The sequence below is a fragment of the Nematolebias whitei genome, chromosome 19, assembly GCF_014905685.2.
Source record: "Nematolebias whitei isolate Nwh7 chromosome 19, NemWhi1, whole genome shotgun sequence".
NCBI classification, from domain to species: Eukaryota; Metazoa; Chordata; class Actinopteri; order Cyprinodontiformes; family Rivulidae; genus Nematolebias; species Nematolebias whitei.
Window position 1 is genome coordinate 13830920 of NC_056516.1, and position 21559 is coordinate 13852478.

A 21559-nucleotide genomic window follows, 5' to 3' on the forward strand; every position below is an offset into this window, starting at 1 on the left:
TCTTTGTGTTGGTTGATCACGAAAAATCCCATTGAACCACTTGATGGTTAAAACATGACAAGATGTGGAAAAGTTAAAGAGGGTGAATACCTTTTCATGACACTAAACAGTATTTGTGCTTTTTTATAAACGACTTGATGATCTGGCCTCATTTAACAAACTTCCTGTTTTATGAAGACAGGGTGGTCTACATAAATGAGCGACACACGCTGTGCATTCTAAACACATTAATTCCTTTATTCTCCTTGTCTTCTTGTTCTCCTCACTCCCAGGAAAAGTCCAGACCTGTCCCGGTGCGGTCCTCCTCGGAATATGGACGCCGCTCGCTTCTCACCCTCGACCCAACGGCCCGGTCGCACGCACGCGCGTCTTTGACGAAAACTGAGTTTTACATGAAAAATGGGATCATCTGGAGTTTGGAGGAAGGATACGGGTCGGTGGTTCCTACTTAAAAACCTGACATGTCACAGCATGAGGTGAAGGCTCTGACTGTGGAAGCTCTGCATAATAAACCAGTGTTGCACTGTATTGTTGGTGTGATGTCTAAATAGAAGGAAATAATGAAATTCATAATATTTCTCCCATTATTTCCTCTCCCAGCTGTATCACCAATATAACCAGTGATGAATAACATCGTTTAATTATCATCGTGAGTTAGTATCAGGAGGGGATCCCTACGGATGGAGACGCTGACATTTTCCAAAACTCCCAAACCAAATTTCCTCATGTACAGGCGCTCCATTGCAGTTAATGCAATACGAGTGTTCAGCTGAGGAATCATAAAATATCCTCAAGTTATTTCATTTGAAAATCCTGCATGGCAGCCAGGATGAGCCTTTTTTAATTTTACCTCCACCATAATGTTTTGGGTGCCAGCAAAACTGTAAATCTTTGAGCAGTGAACAGTACTGCTGACACAGATGACCAGTGGTTGGTATTAAAAAAACCCCACTGATTTATTTGCAGAAAAGGCTCAGTTCAAACACATTTTTAAAATAAGCAGCATTTAAAAAGAGGAAAGATTAAACAAGTTGTGTGTTTTCGCTGCATTCCCTCATTCTTTATATATGTTTATATATAAAACCTACATGCAGCAGGCTTTTATTATGAACAGAAGTACTGACATGCGCAAAGTGTTAAACTCTTCTTAAAACCACAGAAGAAGAAGTTCTACTTCTGGGCTGAACGTAAACAAACCTGAGCTCCCACAATGGACCCGCGCCAGGTTTTAATGACGGTGGAGACGTTGCTGCACTCCCTGACTGAGCTACAGGTGATACAGATCATTTTGAGCTCTTTCTGTTTCTAGTAGAAAATGTTGTGTCGCTCACCGACCAGTTTTATTTACTTCCCCAACATATTAGCATTAGCCAGGTGGAAACACGTGAGGTAGACAGGTTGTACATGCGCAGTCAGGTCAGTTTTCCACAACTGGAAAAAAATGAACAGATGAAGTGTTTACATGACACATTTTTTATTCCGAACGACCGTTTAATCCGATTACTTATGTCATGTAAACATAGCCACAAGGACTCATTTTCAAGAGTGACCTGTTTGGGAGCAGATGGTGGGAGTTAAGGGTCTTGCTCAAGGGGCCAGGGTGGAGGCAGGTCTGGGGGTTTCACCTCTAACCTTGACCAGTTCAGAGTGCGTTTTGTTCTTCGTGTCTGTCTGGTGTTCAAACTGCTGTGTTGATTTGTGACCTACTGCTCAACGTGACGTTCTCCACTTTAGAATGTTTGGGAAATAGAGCACCATGAAAATGTTGTATTTTAGTTTTTTTTTTTTAAATTTTTTCATTTGAGCCTTTAAAAATAATTGGTTTCACACATGAGGCAGCACGGTGGCGCAACTGGTAGAGCTGCTGCCTCTCAGTGAGAAGGTCCCTGGTTCAAACCCCGGTCCAGGGGCCTTTCTGGGTGGAGTTTGCATGTTCTCTCCGTGCATGCGTGGGTTTTCTCCGGGTGCTCCGGTTTCTTCCCACAGACCAAAAACATGCATGTTAGACTGATTGGTAACTCTAAATTGTCCCTAGGTGTGAGTGAGAGAGTGAATGGTTGTTTGTCTCGTTTGTCTCTATGTGTCCCTGTGATGGACTTGCGACCTGTCCAGGGTGTACCCCGCCCCTCGCACAGTGATTGCTGGACATGGGCACCAGCGACCCCCGTGACCCAAAATGGAACAAACGGGTAAAGAAAATGGATGGATGGATGGTTTCACACATGGAGCAGCACATTGATCTCATTCATTGAACTTAATACAGTATAACTGCGCATGGTTTCATAGACTTACAGATCTCTTTGTTGGCTTGTGGTCATGGAAACAAGCAGTTTTTAGGACTTATTTATGGCTTTAATGTAAATTACATGCAATATTTTAGTGTTAGGTGTTGATTAAGTTTATGTCAGGAAGAAAGTCCAGAACAGTGAAGTTTACCTCCCGTCTGGAAACGATTCATCATTTGGGTTACGCCTCATATTTGTTTTCATTTGCTTTTTGCAAACTCATGAAAGAACTAAATATGTTTTTAGAGTACAAGCTGGTAAATTCTTGAATGTTTGGTTTTGTCAGGATTGCTTACTATTGTTTCTACCATTTGACGGTCAGCTTCTGGTCTGCAAATTCAGCATCAGTATACTGAGTTAAAAATTATTTAGTGAGCCAACAACAGCAAATGCACTGAAGACGACTCAGCTACAACCACACGTTTTAGCTCAATATCTGTAAAACTGAGTTTTTGTGTTTGCTAATGTTGATTTGATGCATCTTGAATATGGTTGCCTATAAAAGTTAATTAGTTGTAAATACATCCATTGATTACTTCCTAAGAATTTTATTAAAGTTTTATTATTAAAATCTGTTTAGTGCTAAGGGCACCATGGTGGCGCAAGCGGCAGAGCTCCTCCCTCTGAGCGAGTAGGCTACCCTGGCTCAAATCCCGGTCCGGGGGCCTTTCTGGGTGGAGTTTGCATGTTCTCTCCGTGCATGCGTGGGCTTCTCCAGGTACTCCAGTTTCCTCCCACAGACCAAAAACATGCATGTTAGGCTGATTGGTAACTCTAAATTGTCCCTAGGTGTGAGTGAGAGAGTGAATGATTGTTTGTCTTATTTGTCTCTATGTGTCCCTGTGATGGACTGGAGACCTGTCCAGGGTGTCCCCCGCCTCTCGCACAGTAACTGCTGGATATGGGCACCAGTGATCCCTGCGACCCAAAAAGGAAGAAGTGAGTAAAAGATAATAGATGGATGGATGCTCAGTGCTCCTGAGATAATTGACTAACAGACAGCAACAAACAGACACTCACACAGGTAACAACAAAATAACTTGCCTTTTGTGGTGAAAGATAAAAAAAAAACTACATACACTGTTACTTCACTCTAGAGTTGCATTCAAGTCCAAAAAATCTGGCCCGTAGCCATCATTTCCAAACCCCACTCGACCTGACGAATTAACAGTATTTACAGGTCCAAACCTGAAACCTCCCCGACATTTTTAATTAAGCTTTGACTGATTATATAATTATTAACGGTCGGAGGATGTGCGCGGCTGAATAAAAGAGGCAGAAGATCGGAGCTATGGGGGTGTTGGTCCTTTCATGGCCGTCAAAGAGCATTAAATCCCTGCATTCTGCATTATTCAGACATGGACCCTGCTCTGACATGTCAAATGTTTTGTGATCTCACCTGTTTGGGTCGTCGGCCGTGCACGTCCTCTGAGTGCAGCGGCTGAATGAACGTCCATTTGGACTGATGGATCGCTGGCAGTAGTCCATCTGAAGCCTAACTGAACTTTTTACTTATTTCAAGGCCGGTCAGAGCACAGTGAAATGGCTGTGTGCGGCTGGTGATAGTATGGCAAGTCATGTTGTCATATAATTGGATCGTCAGCTGCGCGCATCCGCTGATGCAATCAAAAGTCCAACATTGGCCTGGCCTACACATTAAGCACATTATTCTGGCCTGGCTTGGCCCTAATACGAGTCAGGCGGGGGCAGACTCTGGGTTCAGTTTACAGTTTACAATTGACTGGTTTAGTTAAATAATGTTGGACACTATAAACAGAATTTCCTTAGTTTAATCAGCATCGTGGTCCTGTAATTATTTAACTGAACAAGTTTATGACGCCATCAATCAGAGGGAGAAGTTTTTAGGACTTTCAGAACACCACCGACAGAGAATGTGTATTTATATACAAATGTTTAATGAATAACAAAAAGATGACAGTAAACATTTACAGACATGCTGTTGGTTTGGCTCCAGATGACATATTAAAAAAGTAACAATCCTTCTTGAATGACTGATTCCACTTGCTCATGTGGATACAAATGTAGCTATAAAGCTATAAATACAATCACAGGCTTTTGGCGCACTACTCAGCCCGCTGGCAGTTCGTTGGCATCGACAGCTCTATATGACAAAACTATTGTAACGTCCACTTGGAATGAAACTGATTCTTAGTGCCAACCAGGTTGCGATAATAATAAATAAATAAAAAAACAGCTCGACAGGCAGCTCAGTTTGCTCAAGTATAAGGCTGTGAAGCACTGCAACACTGGCATGGGTAATTATCTCCACACCCCCACTATTTTACAGATGGGTGACTGCGGGCCCTTGAGAGCTGCACTAATTTACCAAACCTCTTGTCAGTCAGGCACTCCTTTAAACAGTGAAGAGACTCCTCAGAGGGAAGTACTTGTTACACTCAAAAGAGGCAAAAACCACCCATAGTGCAGAGTTGAAGGACTGTGGAGATGCACCTTGACCATGATCTACGAGTTGCGAAGAACAAAAAGTGGTTCTTGACAATTGTCGATCCATTCCACTGCTGGCTTCTTGTAATGAGTTCTACTTACAGAGCATGAGAAATCAGTCAGTCCCACTTTTGTTTGTGCAATTGTGTTTTCAAGTCTTTTTGTTCTGTTTGTGTGGCGTGCTCAAGGCATCACAGTCCCCTGTGACAGAGATCTGGTCATCTCTGTGTGAACAAAGTAGGTCTTCAGCTCTCCTTTGCCTTTCACGTTGATGATGCCGCGACACGAACACATGTACCCAAGGTTTGTTAGGATACCACTCGTCTCCTCTGTTACCTGCATTGTATGAAAGATACATAAGATTAGCACAGTTTTAGGCAGATTGTGAGGTATTCTGTTATTTTGTAAGACCTTGTACCTGTATTTTGCCCAGCACTCCAGTGGTCTCCATCCTGCTGGCCACATTAACACTGTTTCCCCAGATATCATACTGAGGCTTCTGGGCCCCAATTACTCCTGCAATAACTGGCCCGTGGTTTATGCCTAGCAAAAAGAAAGAAAGAACAGCTTAATTGACTAGATACATTCAAATGTGCCCCATTTTTAGGTTGTGGGAGGTTATTCTTACCGATTCGAAGTTTGAAGTCATTGAAAGAGTGCTTGTTGATGACATCTAGCTTCCCAACAAGAGCAAAGGCAAACTCCACCATAGTGCCTATGTGCATGTACTGTCTGTCATGTTCCTGAGGACAGTACAGAGAGAAGAAAACAACTCAAAGGTGTATTCTGCGCTGTGTATAAGGATCTGTTCAGCTTGAGAAACTGTGGATTAGATGAAAGCATGATGCTCCAGAACAGGAAAGACTATTTCATGGTAGTAAGTATGTTTTCCACTAAAAAGTTGCATTCAGGTTTGTCTGAAAGTTTTTATTTGAGTTTAATAGAATACAAAACTAGCTCCGTGTTTATATATAAATCCATTCATTTATTTTCTTCTGTTATCTGTTGGGTCAAGGAGCTCCTTGACCCAACAGATAACAGGTCCAGGAGGGCAACCAGGACATCCCTCTCCCCAGCAACACTCTCCAGCCTCTTAACAATTTTCAGTCAGGTCATATGGACAGTTTCTTTTTTTGCTGAAATGTTTCACCTTTCATCTGGAAGGCTTCATCAGTCAAGGAAACACAACAGCAACAACAAAAAAAAAGAAACTGTCCAGATGACCTGACTGAAAATTGTTGGATTGTATACCTGGATTATTGAGCATGAACTTTTTTGGTTTGGAACCAGTTTGACATGACTGTCGACAAGGAAGAGGGCTGGCACCAGAGGAGGGGGCGTGCCAAAGACACCGTCTTAGCACCAACATAACTGGTTTGTTCCATTTTGGAGTGAGCTGTTTGGGGGGGAAAAATCAGTTTTGTGTTGTGTATTTCATTGACTGATGAAGCCTTCTGGATGGAAGGTGAAACGTTTCAGCACAAAAAGAAACTGTCCAGATGACCTGACTGAAAAATGTTGGATTGTATACCTGGATTATTGAGCATGGACTTTGTTGTTAAGACATATAGTGTCAATTTTTCAGCAAGTCTAGTACAGTATGTAATCAAAATATATATTTTGATTTGTTTTGTAACTTTATTTTTTGCCTTAAGTCACTTATCTTCAGAGTCAGATAAAAATCAGCAATTAGTGGTAATTAAATTAAAATCAACACCAATCAAGTATAAGAGAGAAGCCTTCTATTGTTTTGTTCTAGGTTAGTACATTGAAAATCGCAATTGTTAAAAAAAACGTTAATAATTAAAAAAACATGTTTTTCTTCAGTGTAAACTCGACTGCATGTTGTAACATCACAACGTGTCGGGTGCAGCAGCAAACACCTAATGGGGAGGTATGAACACTCAATTAAACAAGATCTCCAGCAATCGAGCAGATCTCTTTACAAAGCACCGTACTGCATGATGTCTGAACAGAGCTCTCATTTGTTCACACTGACTGCACATATTCAGAAGCATAACAATGAACCTTCATGCATGGATGATGTAGCTGATCTTGTTGCACTCCCTAGTCTTTAAATATGTTTGGAAAGCAGTTTATATGAAGATGCTTCAGTACCCTGACTGTGTAGCCACAGGCAACTGCACATAATTAGTGGGGGAAATCCAAGGACTAGTAAATTGTATAAAAATAACAATTTAAATGTAAAATAAAACAAAGCTTCTGTGGTTGGTTAGAGCATAGCCAGTGTATCGTTAGTACACTATCAGCAACAGAGCTTGTTCTCTAGTACAGAGGATTGTCTTTACACTTGCTTCTTTTTCAGCTTTTCCCTCTTCAGCGCCACAGCGAGTCATCCTCCTCCACCTCACTCTGTCCTCTTCATCCTCTGTCCTCACTCCATCTACCTCCATGTCCTCTGTAACTGCATCCATATATCTCCTCTTTGTCTTTTTCCTGGCTGCTGCATTTCTAACAACCTTCTACCAATATACCCACTGTCTCTCTTCTGGACATGCCCAAACCACTGTCCCTCCTCTGGACATGTCCAAACCATCTCAGTGTGTCCTCTCTAACTTTATCTCCCAGTTGTTCAACCTGTGCTGTACCTCTGATGATCTCATTCCTAATCTTATCCATCCTTGTCACTCCTAATAACCTCAATATCTTCATTTCTGCCACTCCCAGTTTTGTCTCCTGTCTTTTTGTCCATGTCTCTGTCTCCAGTCCATACAACATAGCTGGCTTTACTACTGTCTTGTAAACTTTTTCGTTGACCTTTGCTGACACCCTTTTGTCACAAATCACTCCTGAAACCTTTCTCCATCCTGCCTGGACTCTCTTCTTCACCTCTTTACCACACTCCCCATTTTCCTGGACAGTGGACCCCAAGTACTTGAAGTCCTGCACCTTTGTGACCTCTGCTCCTTGTAGCCTCACTGTTCCACCTCCTCCCTCTCATTCACACACTTGTACTCTGTCTTACTATGGCTGACTTTCATTCCTCTTCTTTCAAGTGCATACCTCCACCTCTCCAAGTTCTCTTCCACCTATTTGCTGTTCTCAGCTGTTCTAAGTATATAATGACAAAATGAATCACTCAGTACATTGTTCGACTATAAAAAGTCGCTAATCTCCTTTACAACACTTTTTAAATACAATTATTAAATTGTTTTATTTAAAAATAACCAAAAACAGTACATTCAATGCAGACATGTTTTTGTTTTTAGTTTTCTACACTTCCTTATAATCGAGGTGTTTTTTCACTACTTTTTTCCTTTTGACTGTCCTTTTGGTTGCCATTTTATTTTAATTTGTAAAAAAAATAAAATCTGTATGCCTCTTATATGACTGTCTATTGTTGTTGTTGTTGTCCACTGTTGTCATCACTCTTTGTTAAAATCTAGTCTCTCTTGTAAATGAGTCCCCGAGGCTCAATGGGATTAACATGTCTAAATAAAGTTGAAGGAATGAATTCATTGTAGCCATTGATTAATATTTTTAAGGTATTCTACTAATTCAAAAGGCTTTGGTTTCAGGACCACAAAAAATGTAATGTTCCATAGTTTAATTTTTTTAAAAATTAATTAGAAGACTGAGATGTGAAGGTTTCTTTGATTGTATGTCGAGAGAACCCTCACCACCACCACCACCAGCTGTGAGCTGTCACTCATCTGTGCATAATGGCTGAATGAGGGGAATTTCTCTAAACTTTTTTCCTCATTAAAAATATGTATTTTACAGTATTTCACTGTGAAAAACAAAGCCAGTTATGACATGGCTATCAGAAAAGTTCAGTCTAATTGTTTTAAATGTGACCTTTTTAAAAAATATTGTCCACGAGCTGCAAGAGTTAGCATGTTTCATCTTTACTCAGCTGTCTGTTTTTGTTTTAAGTCAGAAAAATCAACTGAAACTCACCTCAGTGTTAGAATTATGACTCCTGGTTCATGACCAGCCCCAACCCCAAATCCAATATGGCTGCCTCACAAAGGCAAAGTGGTAACAATAACTAATTGTATGTAATGATAGCAGTTTATTTTCACTTTTGTTTTGTAGCTCAGTAAATCAGTTGTACACATAATATATTAAAGCTCTATTATTAAAAAAACATGTTTCCAAATAATGCAGAGAAGGACATACATGGCTGCTTGTTACTGAGCATGATTATCAAAGCCTTCAGTGTTTTTGAGTGGTAAGTGGAACACGGTGAAGTTGTGAGTGGAGTCATTCCCAGAGATCCGTTCTGACTTTAGAGGCAAAATAAATGCAGAATAAACAGTTTACTGAGTGCTATCCACTGGGGCTGCTAACCTGACTAATTAGCTGATTAACTTGCTAACGTCAATTTAGAACTATTCTATCTAGACTGTGACCCTGGGTTTTTGATCTGCTCAGAGACGGATTATAATGAGATTATGACCCGGTTCTGACCAGTTTAAAAAGGGCCAACAACTCTACTCCCAGGGATTCAATATCCGTCAAGGAATAGAGCTTTTATTTATTTGTTATTTCTTTATTGGCTCGCCACATCCCACAGGCTTTTTCTACACCGTGCCATTTTTCCTGACACGTCAGACCACTCAGTCTGCCCCTCCTATCCACATTGATAGGCTGCGCTCCCGGAAGAAGGCAGAGCCAAGGCCCAATATAGTTGGAAGGCAACGTGTCATCCAGCCCCTTCCGAAGATCTCGCGTCGAATTCTATCGGAGAGGCCAGCGCTGTAAACTGTAACCTTCTCCTGTCTTGATTTAATACAACTGGTAAACTGAATTCACGTTTCCTTGATTTATTGAGATAGTGTGAGTTACTACTTCTGAGGGAGTCCGAGCCAGGAGCCAGGTGAGCTGGAGGGGGGCCTGGGGTCCGAGATGAGGCCTAAGACCCACAGCTAGCAACAGCTAGCACAGCAGCTCGGGAGGCCCGCAACACTTTCAACATTACAAACAAACAAAACAAAAAACGAACAACTGAACTCTCTGTGCAATAGACATGCTTACTTTGGGATGCTTGCATATTTTTGTTTATTTCATATCTTTTTGTACATTTATTTTAAAAATCACAATAATGTTTAAAACAGTTCACTGTGCTCCTCATTTGAGCAGACATCAGAATCAGAATAAGCTTTATTATCATTGCACCGAGATACAACGAGAACATGTACATGCAGTCGTCTGAAAGATGGACGTGTGCACAAAGCTGCTAATATAACTAAGTGTGGCCTTCTTATCCTTTTTCAGAATAATAATCTTAGATAGGAAAAGGGGGAGAAACATGAGGGTAGACAGTGGTATTACAAAAAAAGATCTTTCACATCTTGTCTATCAGGACACGATTTGAGACATAAAAAAAAAAAACCTCTACCAGCAGCACAATTAAAACATGATTACATTTGCATTTGACATCAAGTGTGTTGAGATTAGTCTATGAGCACTTTTCAGATCAGCCACAGTTTCTGAAGATGTTGTTTCAGCCGTCAGTTCTGATAAGCTTGCACAGAAAGTTCTCCGGGTGGGGGGTGCGATACACTTGAAGCTTTTTGTCCTTGGTTACCCATGACCCAGGAGAAATTTGATAATCGGCCCGTCTCCGAGGCCGTCGGGGAGTCAGATTTAGATAAGCTTGATTCTTGTTTTTCTTCAGGCAGACAGATTACTTTTTCCTTCAGCCTTGAGTCCATCTGGACGTTCTGGTTCTGAAAATGCCTAATTGTGGGATTCCATTCCACTGATCCATGCCATGAGTCTCCCTCAAGGTCGAACCCACCACGCTGATGAGTCCCAGAAGCCGCAGGTGGCCTGCGATTCTCATAAATCGCCTCCACCTTACGGTTTAGCTCGTAAACCAGATGATTCAGAGTTCCTACTGCACGGACCAAACCTTCACACTGACTTGGAAGCTTTTCCATGGCCGAAACTGCTGTCATAAACTTTTATGTCAGTACTTGAGACTGAAGCAGGGTCAACTCGTGGTTTTGTTGTTATACAGACAGAATCCCACACACGCCCGTTCCTAATTCACTGTTTTTATTAGAGCCTGACTGATGCATCGGTAGGGCTGATATTTAAAAAAATATATATATTTTTTAGCCTTTATTTATCCAGGTAGTCTCATATACATACTGGGAACAAGCCATGTTCTTACTGGCAAAAGGCGTAATTCTACAATGTATCCAGCAGAGGGTGCAAGCAGCCTACTATGACCATTCACTTTAAGTTTCACTTTCATTTTCAGCACAGCTGAAGCAGGGAGCAATACTGTGTGGTGTATTTTGCTGAACAGAGCATGACAAATTTACTGTAACTGATCTGTAAAACAAATCAACAATAATAAATTCTCTTCAATCCTCCAACCCACTTGTCATTAGCTACATGCCTCTCAAGTTAGCAAGCTAACATTTAGATAACCTAGCATAGGCTATTGCCTTGTAAGACTTTATCCATAACAATAAATTTAACGTAGAGATAAAACACATCAGCGTTAGTAACGTTATCTTTGTTGTACTCAGTGAATGCATCGCTTGTCTGAAATCTTTATTTCTCTACAAAGAAAAATAAACAAATAAACTTCAATACTAATTAGGCCTTCACCATACGTGACTGCTGAAACAATTTTGTAGCACACTTGATAACTTTATCGTGAACGGTGTAGGATAGAAAATGTGAACGCACATTAGGAAGACTGTTTCAAGACAGGTTTAAAAGTTGCTGTTTTATAAGATTCTTGGTGGTGGACAAAGCTCAAAAATTTGCTGCCAAGTTTTCAGTTATCGGCATTAGGCTTCCCCTCCCAATATCGGTATGGACAGTAGCCAAAATTTTCATATCGGTCAGGCTCTAGTTTATATTGTCCTCCCAACCAACAATAACCGTTAATCAGATGAGATTTAAATAAAAATATATAATGATTAGCTCTCCATGTCTGTCTAAAAACTTGTATTGAGTAAACGTGTGAAAAACTTGCCTGCGTACTCTCTGGTCCTGGCGTCACATTCAGACCAGTTGCAGCCATGTAGGTGCTGCCGATGGTCTTTATCTTCTCCACGCCGCTGAACTTTGGCTTCGACAGCAGCTGTGAACAAAACCGCACCAACAAGCTCTCATTTAAACAATGGAATATCTTCCTGCTTCTTTTGTTGAAGCCTATTTGTAACGCTGCTTAAAAAAAAAAAAAGCAGCAGGATTATGATGATTTTTTTTTTATTCTATTTGGTGACCAGGATTATCAGTAAGAGAAAAGTTTACCTCATCAAAGTCTGCTATGATCTCGTTGAGAAGTCGGAGGCACTCCAATCCTTCCTTATTGACATCAGACTCCGTATAAAACTCTTTGAAGTCTGGGATGGAGGCGAACATCACACACACAGTCTCGTACGACTGATGATAAAGGTCCTGATAACAGAGAAGAAGAAGAAAACACCGGATGTGTTGTACAGATCGAATAGAAGGATGAAGAAAGATGGCCTGTGGTTTCAATGAGCCTCAAAAATCCATGACCTAAATGCCTCATACTGACACTTACTCCTTAAATAAATAAGAAGACGCTTTAATCATCTCTGTGGGAACACTGGGCCATTGCAGCAGCCGCAAAAATAAATAAATAAATAAATAAAAGCAGCATTCATCTTGTAAAAAAACCAGAAGTGAAAACAGGGCAACTGGAGGGAAACTTAGGAACGAATAGTGTCTCTGAAAAGTAGGTCTCACTTCACACTGCGCTGATGCAGAGTAGCTATGGCAGAGAAATTAATTCATATTATTCTGGAAAGAAAGAGATGATGATGGCAACAGTTAAAGAAAAAACACAACTATAAGATTTCTGATGACATTTAGAAGGATGCCTGAAATTCAAACTGGCGTCCGCTTTCGTCTATAAAGCCCTTTAGTGTTTCAGGACTCACTATTGTAATAATCTGGGCCGAAGTTTTGATGTCTAAACGCTGAAAGAATGGCAAAAAAGTTTCAGGTATCAAAATTCATTCAACCTTTATTTATACAGGTTAGTCCCATTGAGCCTCGGGGACTCGTTCACAAGAGCGACCTGATTTTAACAAAGAATGAAGACAACAGTGGGCAATCATAAAAAACATACAAATTGAGAAGAACAAATGAAAAAAAGGCATAAAACATTACAACAAAACAGCTTGATTGTAAAGCGATATTAATGGAAAATAAATGGTAAGGCTGCTCTGCTGCTAGTGGCTCGTTACGGTCACCATGGAAACCAAACACCTTTTAAGCTTTAAACAGTCACTGTGCAAAAACAATAAGTCAGAATAAATAAAGTATTGAACAGTAAGTGGCACAAGCATCTGGTTGATATGATAAATTACTGTAAAATAATAATATTTAATAATAATAATTCTGAGCTCAGACACAATGGAAGTCAATGAGCATTTGGATGTGTGCACTCTGATGTCCCATAGCTGTGAGAGAACAAGGACAAAAATGCTCACTTGTCTATAAACTATATTTAAAGTGTAAAGACTGAACATAAGAGTTTTATTTTTATTGGCAAAAATTTGGAAAACTAACTTAAGACTTTTAACCAGCTGGTAGAGACATTGGTTGGGGTGAAATGAGTCATAACTTAGTAAAAAGTCAGACCCATGATCTGCTAATATACTGTAGATGACAATTTTTTCTTCTATACTATTGCCTTCGTGGGTCCACTAAAACAAGAACTGATATACATTGTTGGAAGAAATTATGGGAAATAATGAGAGGGGTTGAGGATTGTTGGACCATCTTTGTGGTTTTAAAGCTATTATTACATCTCATTCACCTCATTTTTCCAGTTGCGTCCCAGGAAGTGTTCCGCAACATGAGCCGGTAAAACGTTCTCCAGCAGAACCCGGTTGAGGTTCTCCATGGTTTCGATCTCCTCACACTCCCTCTTGAACTTGTCCCTCCACAGGAAGTCCAACCTACAGTAATACTCATTCTGTAACAGCAGGACGAAGAACAAAGAAACAGAAAACTAATTTTTCAGTAGCAACTTGTACCAAAAGCAGCAATAAAACAAGAATGACCTTAACCACAGAGCAGACGTTATAAAACCACAGATGTCAGGGGTAAGCTCCCTTTCTCTCTTTCACATTCCACGAAGACGGTCATTCTTACCCTCCCTCCTGCTTTTTTGCTCTCTTGTTCTGTGAACCTCAGAGCCTCTCTTTACACTTCTTCAGACTTGAAAATTATAATGGATTTGGTCAGCTGGTCCCTTAATGCAGTTGATAATTTTTTTCCACCAGACGACAGGGTGCTGGAGAGCCCTCACGCCCTGAACGGACCCACGCAGCTGGGCATGTCATTGATTCCTGGAGTTAGTGGAAGATGGTGTGTCTGTCTTTTCTGTCCATGGAGGACGTAGAAGATGTGCACATTATTGGATTTATGATAACAGGGTTTCTGCTATTTGGAATCAGTGGATACCTTGGATATCGACAAATTAGGAAGACGCCGGCAGCAGTTTCAGTCGTGGTAAAGCTGCCAGCCTTATGTGAAGGACTAATCCATGCCTCGAGCTCTCAGACTCATATGCTTAACAAACTCAACCACAAGCTGGACGTGATTTCTGAGACTCATAGGCCACTTGCAGCTCCTGGAACTCACCAGCATGAAGGTTGCAATCTTGGAGAATGCTAAATTGAGCTCGGACCGAGCGGAATGTCCACAAATCTGGCTGTTTGGATTCACCATTGAGAGCACCAGCAGAACTTGAAGGCAGACTGAAAACAGAGTCTGGTGGCTCAAACAATTGTTGTTTATCTGAATTTGACCTCCCCGCTGGCCTTGGACAGGCCAACTTATCTCAAATTGCTCCTGGAGGATACGTAAACTAGAAGCTGTGCCTGCGCCCCCCCCGAACAAATGTGGCCTTATCAGAACCATGCTGCTGATAGACATTGTACCATCTTATCAGAACTCTCGAGTGTTTATGGATAACTCACCGGCTTTGTCAACCACTATGCATAAATGTATTATGATGTCATTGTATGTTGCAAATTTATGCAGTGGTCTTTTTTTATTTTTCATCTTTCACACTGTTTCCCAGCTAGGAAATGGTGTGAGACATCATTTTTTTGGCTTCCTCCATCCTCTTCTTCTCTTTTTCTCATCTGCCTGTATGTTGTATGTAATCAGGTCTCTCTTGCAAATGAGTCTTCGATGGGAACTAACCTGTATAAATAAAGGTCTAACAATAATTTTTAAAAAGCTGCTTATTTTTTTTAAATGATTGCAAGAAGAAAGCAAAGCTTTTGCATTTTAGGCCCAGTTTATCCATCCATCCATCCATTTTCTTTACCCGCTTATTCCATTTTGGGTCACGGGGGTCGCTGGTGCCCATGTCCAGCAATCACTGTGCGAGGGGCGGGGTACACCCTGGACGGGTCGCAAGTCCATCACAGGGCCACACAGAGACAAACGAGACAAACAACCATTCACTCTCTCACTCACACCTAGGGACAATTTAGAGTTACCAATCAGCCTAACATGCATGTTTTTGGACTGTGGGAGGAAACCGGAGTACCCGGAGAAAACCCACGCATGCACGGAGAGAACATGCAAACTCCACCCAGAAAGGCCCCTGGACCGGGGTTTGAACCAGGGACCTGCTCGCTGAGAGGCAGCAGCTCTACCAGTTGCGCCACCGTGCTGCCTAGGCCCAGTTTAAACAAGTGAAAATAAAGTGAATTTGTTTTCTTCATAGAGAATTAGCATCAGTAAAATGACAATCAAACAATTGTCAGCTGCTCTGTTACTGCTCCAGGAAATAGACTGGACTGTTTTGCATAAAACAGTCATCACAGCTTTTTTTTGTGCGTTTGGGTTATTCATGCTTGAGGTAGCGTTGAATACATCTGCATATGTGAGGAAGACTCATACCGAGGTCAAGACATCCTGGATCTGTGTTATCGAGTCTCTCAGGGCTCCATGAAGACCATTTTCGCACAACACTATGTTTGAAGGCTCCGAGCTACTTGTGGGTTGTTTCCTACAGTGCATGTGGAGCTGTGTGTGACTTGTGAGATCTGCTTTATATGTGCTGTTAGCAGCCTGAATGATCACACATAACGTTCTTTTGAAAACGAGTACAAATTTAGAAGGTACCAACACTGAAAGGTTACATCACGTTGTTTTTAAACTCTTGAGCTACTGAGTTTCTATCCCGAGGATGGAAAAATAACTACAAAAATGTCCAGGTGTGTTAGGATAGGTAATTTATATGATTTGTGTCTTGTATCTTGTAAATGGAGAGAGATATTACAGCACGCCAATGGGTGCAGAAAGTAGGCCAAACGAAATGGAGCTCATTTTAAATGCTGTTCAGAGAGCAGCTAACGAGGATGTACTGTAAATGAGTTTTGCTCCACTGTGCATCTGTTCATGAGGGAAAGCTCACTCACTGACGCTGTGTTCTTCTAACCTGATATCTCCTCCTTTTAGAAATGTACTTTAAAAGCTTGATTAGCGATGACAAAAAACATTTCTAAGAAAGTTTAACGCCTGAAAGCATGTAAAAATTATATCTAGTACTGACGTAGACTTAAAAGAATGGGTAAGAGCAAGACTACTCGTAAAACATTTGAAGTCATCCTAAAATTATTGACTTCAGTTGAACAAGCTCAGTGCTGAGATAATTTAAACCATTTTGCTCCACTCTTAAAAAACATGGCATTTTTTATTTTAATTTTAATTTTTTTTCCTTCTTGCTCTCGGTGAAGGCAGATGCTTTTTCCTCATGCTGTCATAGCTCTGCTCTCTGTCAGCTCCTCTGTCATGCTGCACACTCAGTAATCACTCAACTCATGTCACCTGTCACCGCTCATTATCCCACAGCTCCACCACCTGGTCCAGTCAGTACTTAAGCTCACTCATTCCTCTCAGTCTGGGCCAGATTCTCTATCCTGTCTCATCAGCAGTAGACTTTCCAGCATTCCATTGATTGACTCATCACGTTCATGACCCTTGCCTTGACCACGACCACGCTTTTGCCTCAGCCCTCGTCTGCTTTTGCTCATCTGATCAGGTACCGACTCATGCTCTTGTTTTTTGACTCTCTTTTTGGATCACGTACTGGATACTTCTGCTGAACAACTGACTTCACGGTATGAACTCTGCCTTTCCCTTCTGACTGTTTTTTGGATCACGGATTAAAGGTCAAGCTCATTCTGTATCACAGACTTATCCTTACCCCTGAATCTGATTCCCACAGATTCATTTCCCCAATTAGTCTCTTTCCCCCTGCATCTACTAACCTTTATCTTTTAGTTGCAAGCCTGTTGGACTCCGTTCCAGTGGACCTTAACATCAGTTCTACTTCTACTGGCAGCCCGCCACTACAACACTACCCAATCACGAACTACCAATCAGAGGATCGGAACCAGCCCAGAACCGGACCTACTCCAGAGTTTTAATTTATTTCACAATAAATCTTTTAACCCTCTCAGTGGTTGTTGTTGTTGTTTGCGATCCGGCCTCTGGTTCATGACAGTAGAATCTGGCCATTATGGATCCAACACCAACCCGAGAGTGGTGCTCTAAGGTAGAAGGGGCTGTTAGTAAACTTGAGAAAGGGCTTCAGGAAATGGTTGTTTCTCTTCAAGCTTTGTCCCAACAGTCAAACCAAGTCATCAACCAAACCCTGTTGACTCCTGCACCAAGAGAACCACGGTTAGCCCCCCCTGAACATTTCAGAGGTGAGCCTGAGCAATGTCGACCATTTTTGACTCAGTGTGACATTCAATTTCAATTGCAACCTTCATGTTTTCCCACTGAGCATGCTAAAGTAGCTTATGCTGTCTCACTTCTCGCTGGAAGAGCCAAGACGTGGGGGACTTCTGAATGGTTAAAAGGTGGCGTGGTATGTCGTAATTTTTCTGAATTTTCCAAAGAGTTGTGTCGGGTTTTTGACCCCATCCTCCCTGAGAGAGAGGCAGCCCGAAGAATTTTTGATATTAAACAAGGCAAGGATTCTGTAACCAAATACATCATTCACTTTCACTCTGTTTCAGCAGACAGTCATTGGGATGAACACGCACTCACTGACGCCTTCTTCAGGGGGCTTAATGAAGATGTTAAGGATGTGCTGGCAACAATGGACTATCCCTCATCCCTACGCCAGCTGGAGGAGGTGGCCACCCGTGTTGACCTTCGCCTGCGTGAGCGTGACCGTGAACAGAGTCGAGGCAAGGCCACAGCCATGTCCAGAACCAGACATCACCTTGTGGATCATGAACCTAAAACGGAACAAACCAAGAGCCCTCAGGATCCTCTGTATGCTACGGAACCCATGCAACTAGGAAGAAGTCGTCTGGCCACCCAGGAACGAGAACGTCGGAGGAGGTACCATCTCTGTTTTTATTGTGGTCAAGGCGGTCATGATTGTCATCATTGTCCAGTAAAAGGCTCAGCAGGAGAAGAGAGGCTCCTGTTGAGTCTTAGTCATAAGATCAAGTCCTCTCCACCTATCATGTCCAAGTCCAAGGTCAAGTTCATAATAAAGGGTGGTCAACCCGTCATCGTCTCAGCTTTTATTGATTCAGGGGCCGACACGGAATTCATTGATAAAACCTTTGCCAAATCCATAGATCTGACCATTGTTCCATCACCTAACAACCATAAGGTCCTCGCTTTAGATGGTCATCCTTTAAGTCAATCTAGTCTTGAAACTGTTCCAGTCACCATGGTGTCGGCCAACAACCATTCGGAACTGATCAGATTCATTGTTATTGATTCACCCCAACTCCCAGTGGTTTTAGGTTCCACTTGGTTACGCAAACACAACCCCCAAATCGATTGGAGGAACCAAGAGATTGTAGGATGGGCTAATGAGTGTTATTCTACATGTATTCAGAGCCAACCCAGTTCACCAGCCCTTGTCACAGCCAATGAGGAGACCTATCCTAATCTAAGTCAGGTACCTAAAGAGTACCATGATTTGAAAGAGGTCTTTAATAAATCAAAAGCTACGTCCCTTTCGCCACATCGTCCATACGATTGTGGTATTGACCTGATCCCAGGTTCTACCCCCCCTCGGGGTAGATTATATTCTTTGTCTGGTCCCGAGCAAGAGTCCATGAGGAAATATATAACAGAGTCCCTCCAAGCTGGTATCATTAGACCTTCAGCATCCCCCGCTGGTGCAGGTTTTTTCTTTGTAGGGAAGAAAGATGGGTCACTTCGTCCATGCATTGACTATAGAGAACTTAACAAAATAACCATAAAGAACAAGTATCCTCTGCCCCTCATGAACTCTGCTTTTGATATAATCCAAAATGCTAAGATATTCACCAAACTGGATCTTCGCAACGCTTACCATTCGGTCAGGATACGGCGGGGAGATGAATGGAAGACGGCTTTTAATACCGCAGATGGCCATTATGAATATCTTGTTATGCCATTCGGCCTCACCAACGCTCCTGCCGTTTTCCAAGCCCTGGTTAATGATGTCCTTCGTGACATGATTAACATTTACGCTTTTGTTTACCTTGATGACATACTTATCTTTTCACAAGATAGCATTTCTCACCGTCGCCATGTCAGAGCTGTCTTAACCCGCCTTTTACAGAACAACTTGTTTGTCAAGGCAGAGAAGTGTGCTTTCCACCAAGTGTCCACCTCATTCCTTGGGTTCAACATTTCTCCAGGTCAAGTATCCATGGAACCCGGGAAGGTATCAGCGGTGGTGGATTGGCCCAAGCCCAAGGATCGTAAACAGCTGCAGAGGTTTCTCGGTTTTGCAAATTTTTATAGGAGGTTCATTAAGAACTACAGTTCAGTTGCAGCTCCTCTTCATTTTCTCACCTCATCTAAGACCAAGTTCATCTGGGACTCCGTTGCCAACCAATCATTCCAGAAGCTCAAAACATTGTTTTCCTCTGCTCCAATCTTGCACTCTCCAGACCCCGAGAAACAATTCATTGTGGAGGTCGATGCATCCAGCACCGGGGTGGGCGCCATCCTCAGTCAGCGCAGCATAGATGGTAAGATCCACCCCTGTGCTTACTTCTCCAGGGCACTCTCCCCCGCTGAGAGAAACTATGACGTGGGAGAACGTGAGCTTTTGGCAGTCAAGATGGCCCTGGAGGAATGGAGGCACTGGCTGGAAGGTGCGAAGAAGTCCTTTTTGGTATGGACCGACCATAAAAACCTGGAGTACCTTCGCACAGCAAAGAGACTCAATCCCCGTCAGGCCAGGTGGGCTATGTTTTTCTCTCGGTTCAGTTTCACCCTCTCTTACAGACCCGGGCCCAAGAATGCCAAGCCGGATGCCCTGTCCCGGGTCTTTGAGGTCAAGGAAGGGCCCTCAGAAGAGGTCGAGTTCATCCTGCCTGAGACCGTACGTCTTTCTTTGACTCAATTAGAACTCGATCTCCAACAAGTCCAACTCTCCGAGCCACGTCCACCCACCTGTCCTAGGGGGCGCCTGTTTGTCCCCAATCAAAAGGTAAAAGAGGTTCTTGAATTATGCCATTCATCAAAGTTGTTCTGTCACCCAGGAATCACCAAGACCCTCCAACTCATTCGCGCCCGATTCTGGTGGGCTACGCTTACGGAGGACACCAAGCACTTTGTCAAGTCATGTCCCGAATGCAATCGTGCCAAGTCTTCCAATCGCCCACCTGCCGGGCTGCTACGACCCCTGCCAATTCCTTCACGCCCATGGTCACATATTGCTATGGACTTTGTGACTGGATTACCCCCTTCTGAAGGTAATTCAGTGTTATTGACCATTGTGGACCGTTTTTCTAAAATGGTCCACCTGGTTCCTCTCCCCAAGTTACCTTCTTCCAAGGAGCTCAGCATTATCATGGCCAAGGAGGTTTTCAGGCTCCATGGGCTCCCCCAGAACATTGTGTCTGACCGAGGTCCCCAATTCATTTCCAAGTTCTGGAGGGAGTTTTGCAACCTGCTAGGGATCTCGGTCAGCCTCTCGTCAGGTTTTCATCCCCAAACGGATGGACAATCTGAGCGTACCAACCAGGAGGTGGAGACCAAGCTTCGGCTCCTCTGCGAGGGGGACCCGAGGAAATGGACGTCCAACCTCCCTTGGATTGAACAAGAAATCAACTCTCTTCCATCCTCTACATCAGGTATTTCACCCTTTCATGTTGTCTATGGATTCCAACCCCCTGTTTTTTCAGTCCAGGGGAGAGAAGCTCGGGTTCCCTCTGCATGACTCGCAATTTTACGTTGCCAGCGAGTCTGGAGAAAAGCCAGGAGAGCCCTAATTTTGGCCACCAAAAGGTACGTTCGGGGGGGCTAACCGCAGGAGAACGCCTCAACCATTGTACAAGGTGGGCCAGAAAGCGTGGCTCTCCACCAAGGACCTTCCTCTCCGTGTGGAATCTAAGAAACTAGCACCACGTTTCATTGGTCCTTTTCTGATTACCAAAATAATCAATCCTGTCTCTGTTCGCTTAGAGTTACCCAGGTCCATGCGCATTCATCCAACGTTTCATGTCTCAAGACTCAAGCCATTTGTCCTGCCATGTTTTCGACCCACCACCGACCTCCCACCACCCGCCCGACTCATTCAGGGGAGCCCAGCCTACACGGTCCGACGCCTTCTTCGATCCAGAAGGTGGGGGAGAGGACTCCAGTATCTGGTAGACTGGCAGGGGTACGGCCTGGAGGAACGTTCCTGGGTGCCCTCACGCAATATTCTGGACAAAACCCTCATTAGAGACTTTCATCGACTGAACCCTCTCCAGCCTGGTGGTCCTTCAGGAGCCGGACCTTGAGGGGGGGGTTCTGTCATAGCTCTGCTCTCTGTCAGCTCCTCTGTCATGCTGCACACT

General features: G+C 42.8%; 1 protein-coding gene across 1 annotated transcript in view; it reads right to left on the reverse strand.

Annotated features, from left to right (window-relative positions):
• Positions 1 to 4916: 4916 nt before the first annotated feature.
• The window catches only part of adcy2b (adenylate cyclase 2b (brain)), a 159618-nt gene continuing 142975 nt past the window's right edge, over positions 4917 to 21559 (reverse strand). Inside the window, exons 20-25 of the mRNA XM_037693157.1 lie at positions 13537 to 13695; positions 11997 to 12143; positions 11716 to 11823; positions 5380 to 5494; positions 5170 to 5294; positions 4917 to 5087 (exon numbers count right to left, since the gene is read on the reverse strand). Of these exons, the coding sequence (XP_037549085.1) occupies positions 4935 to 5087; positions 5170 to 5294; positions 5380 to 5494; positions 11716 to 11823; positions 11997 to 12143; positions 13537 to 13695 (807 nt within the window). The 3' untranslated portion in view covers positions 4917 to 4934. The remainder of the gene's footprint in view (positions 5088 to 5169; positions 5295 to 5379; positions 5495 to 11715; positions 11824 to 11996; positions 12144 to 13536; positions 13696 to 21559) is intronic.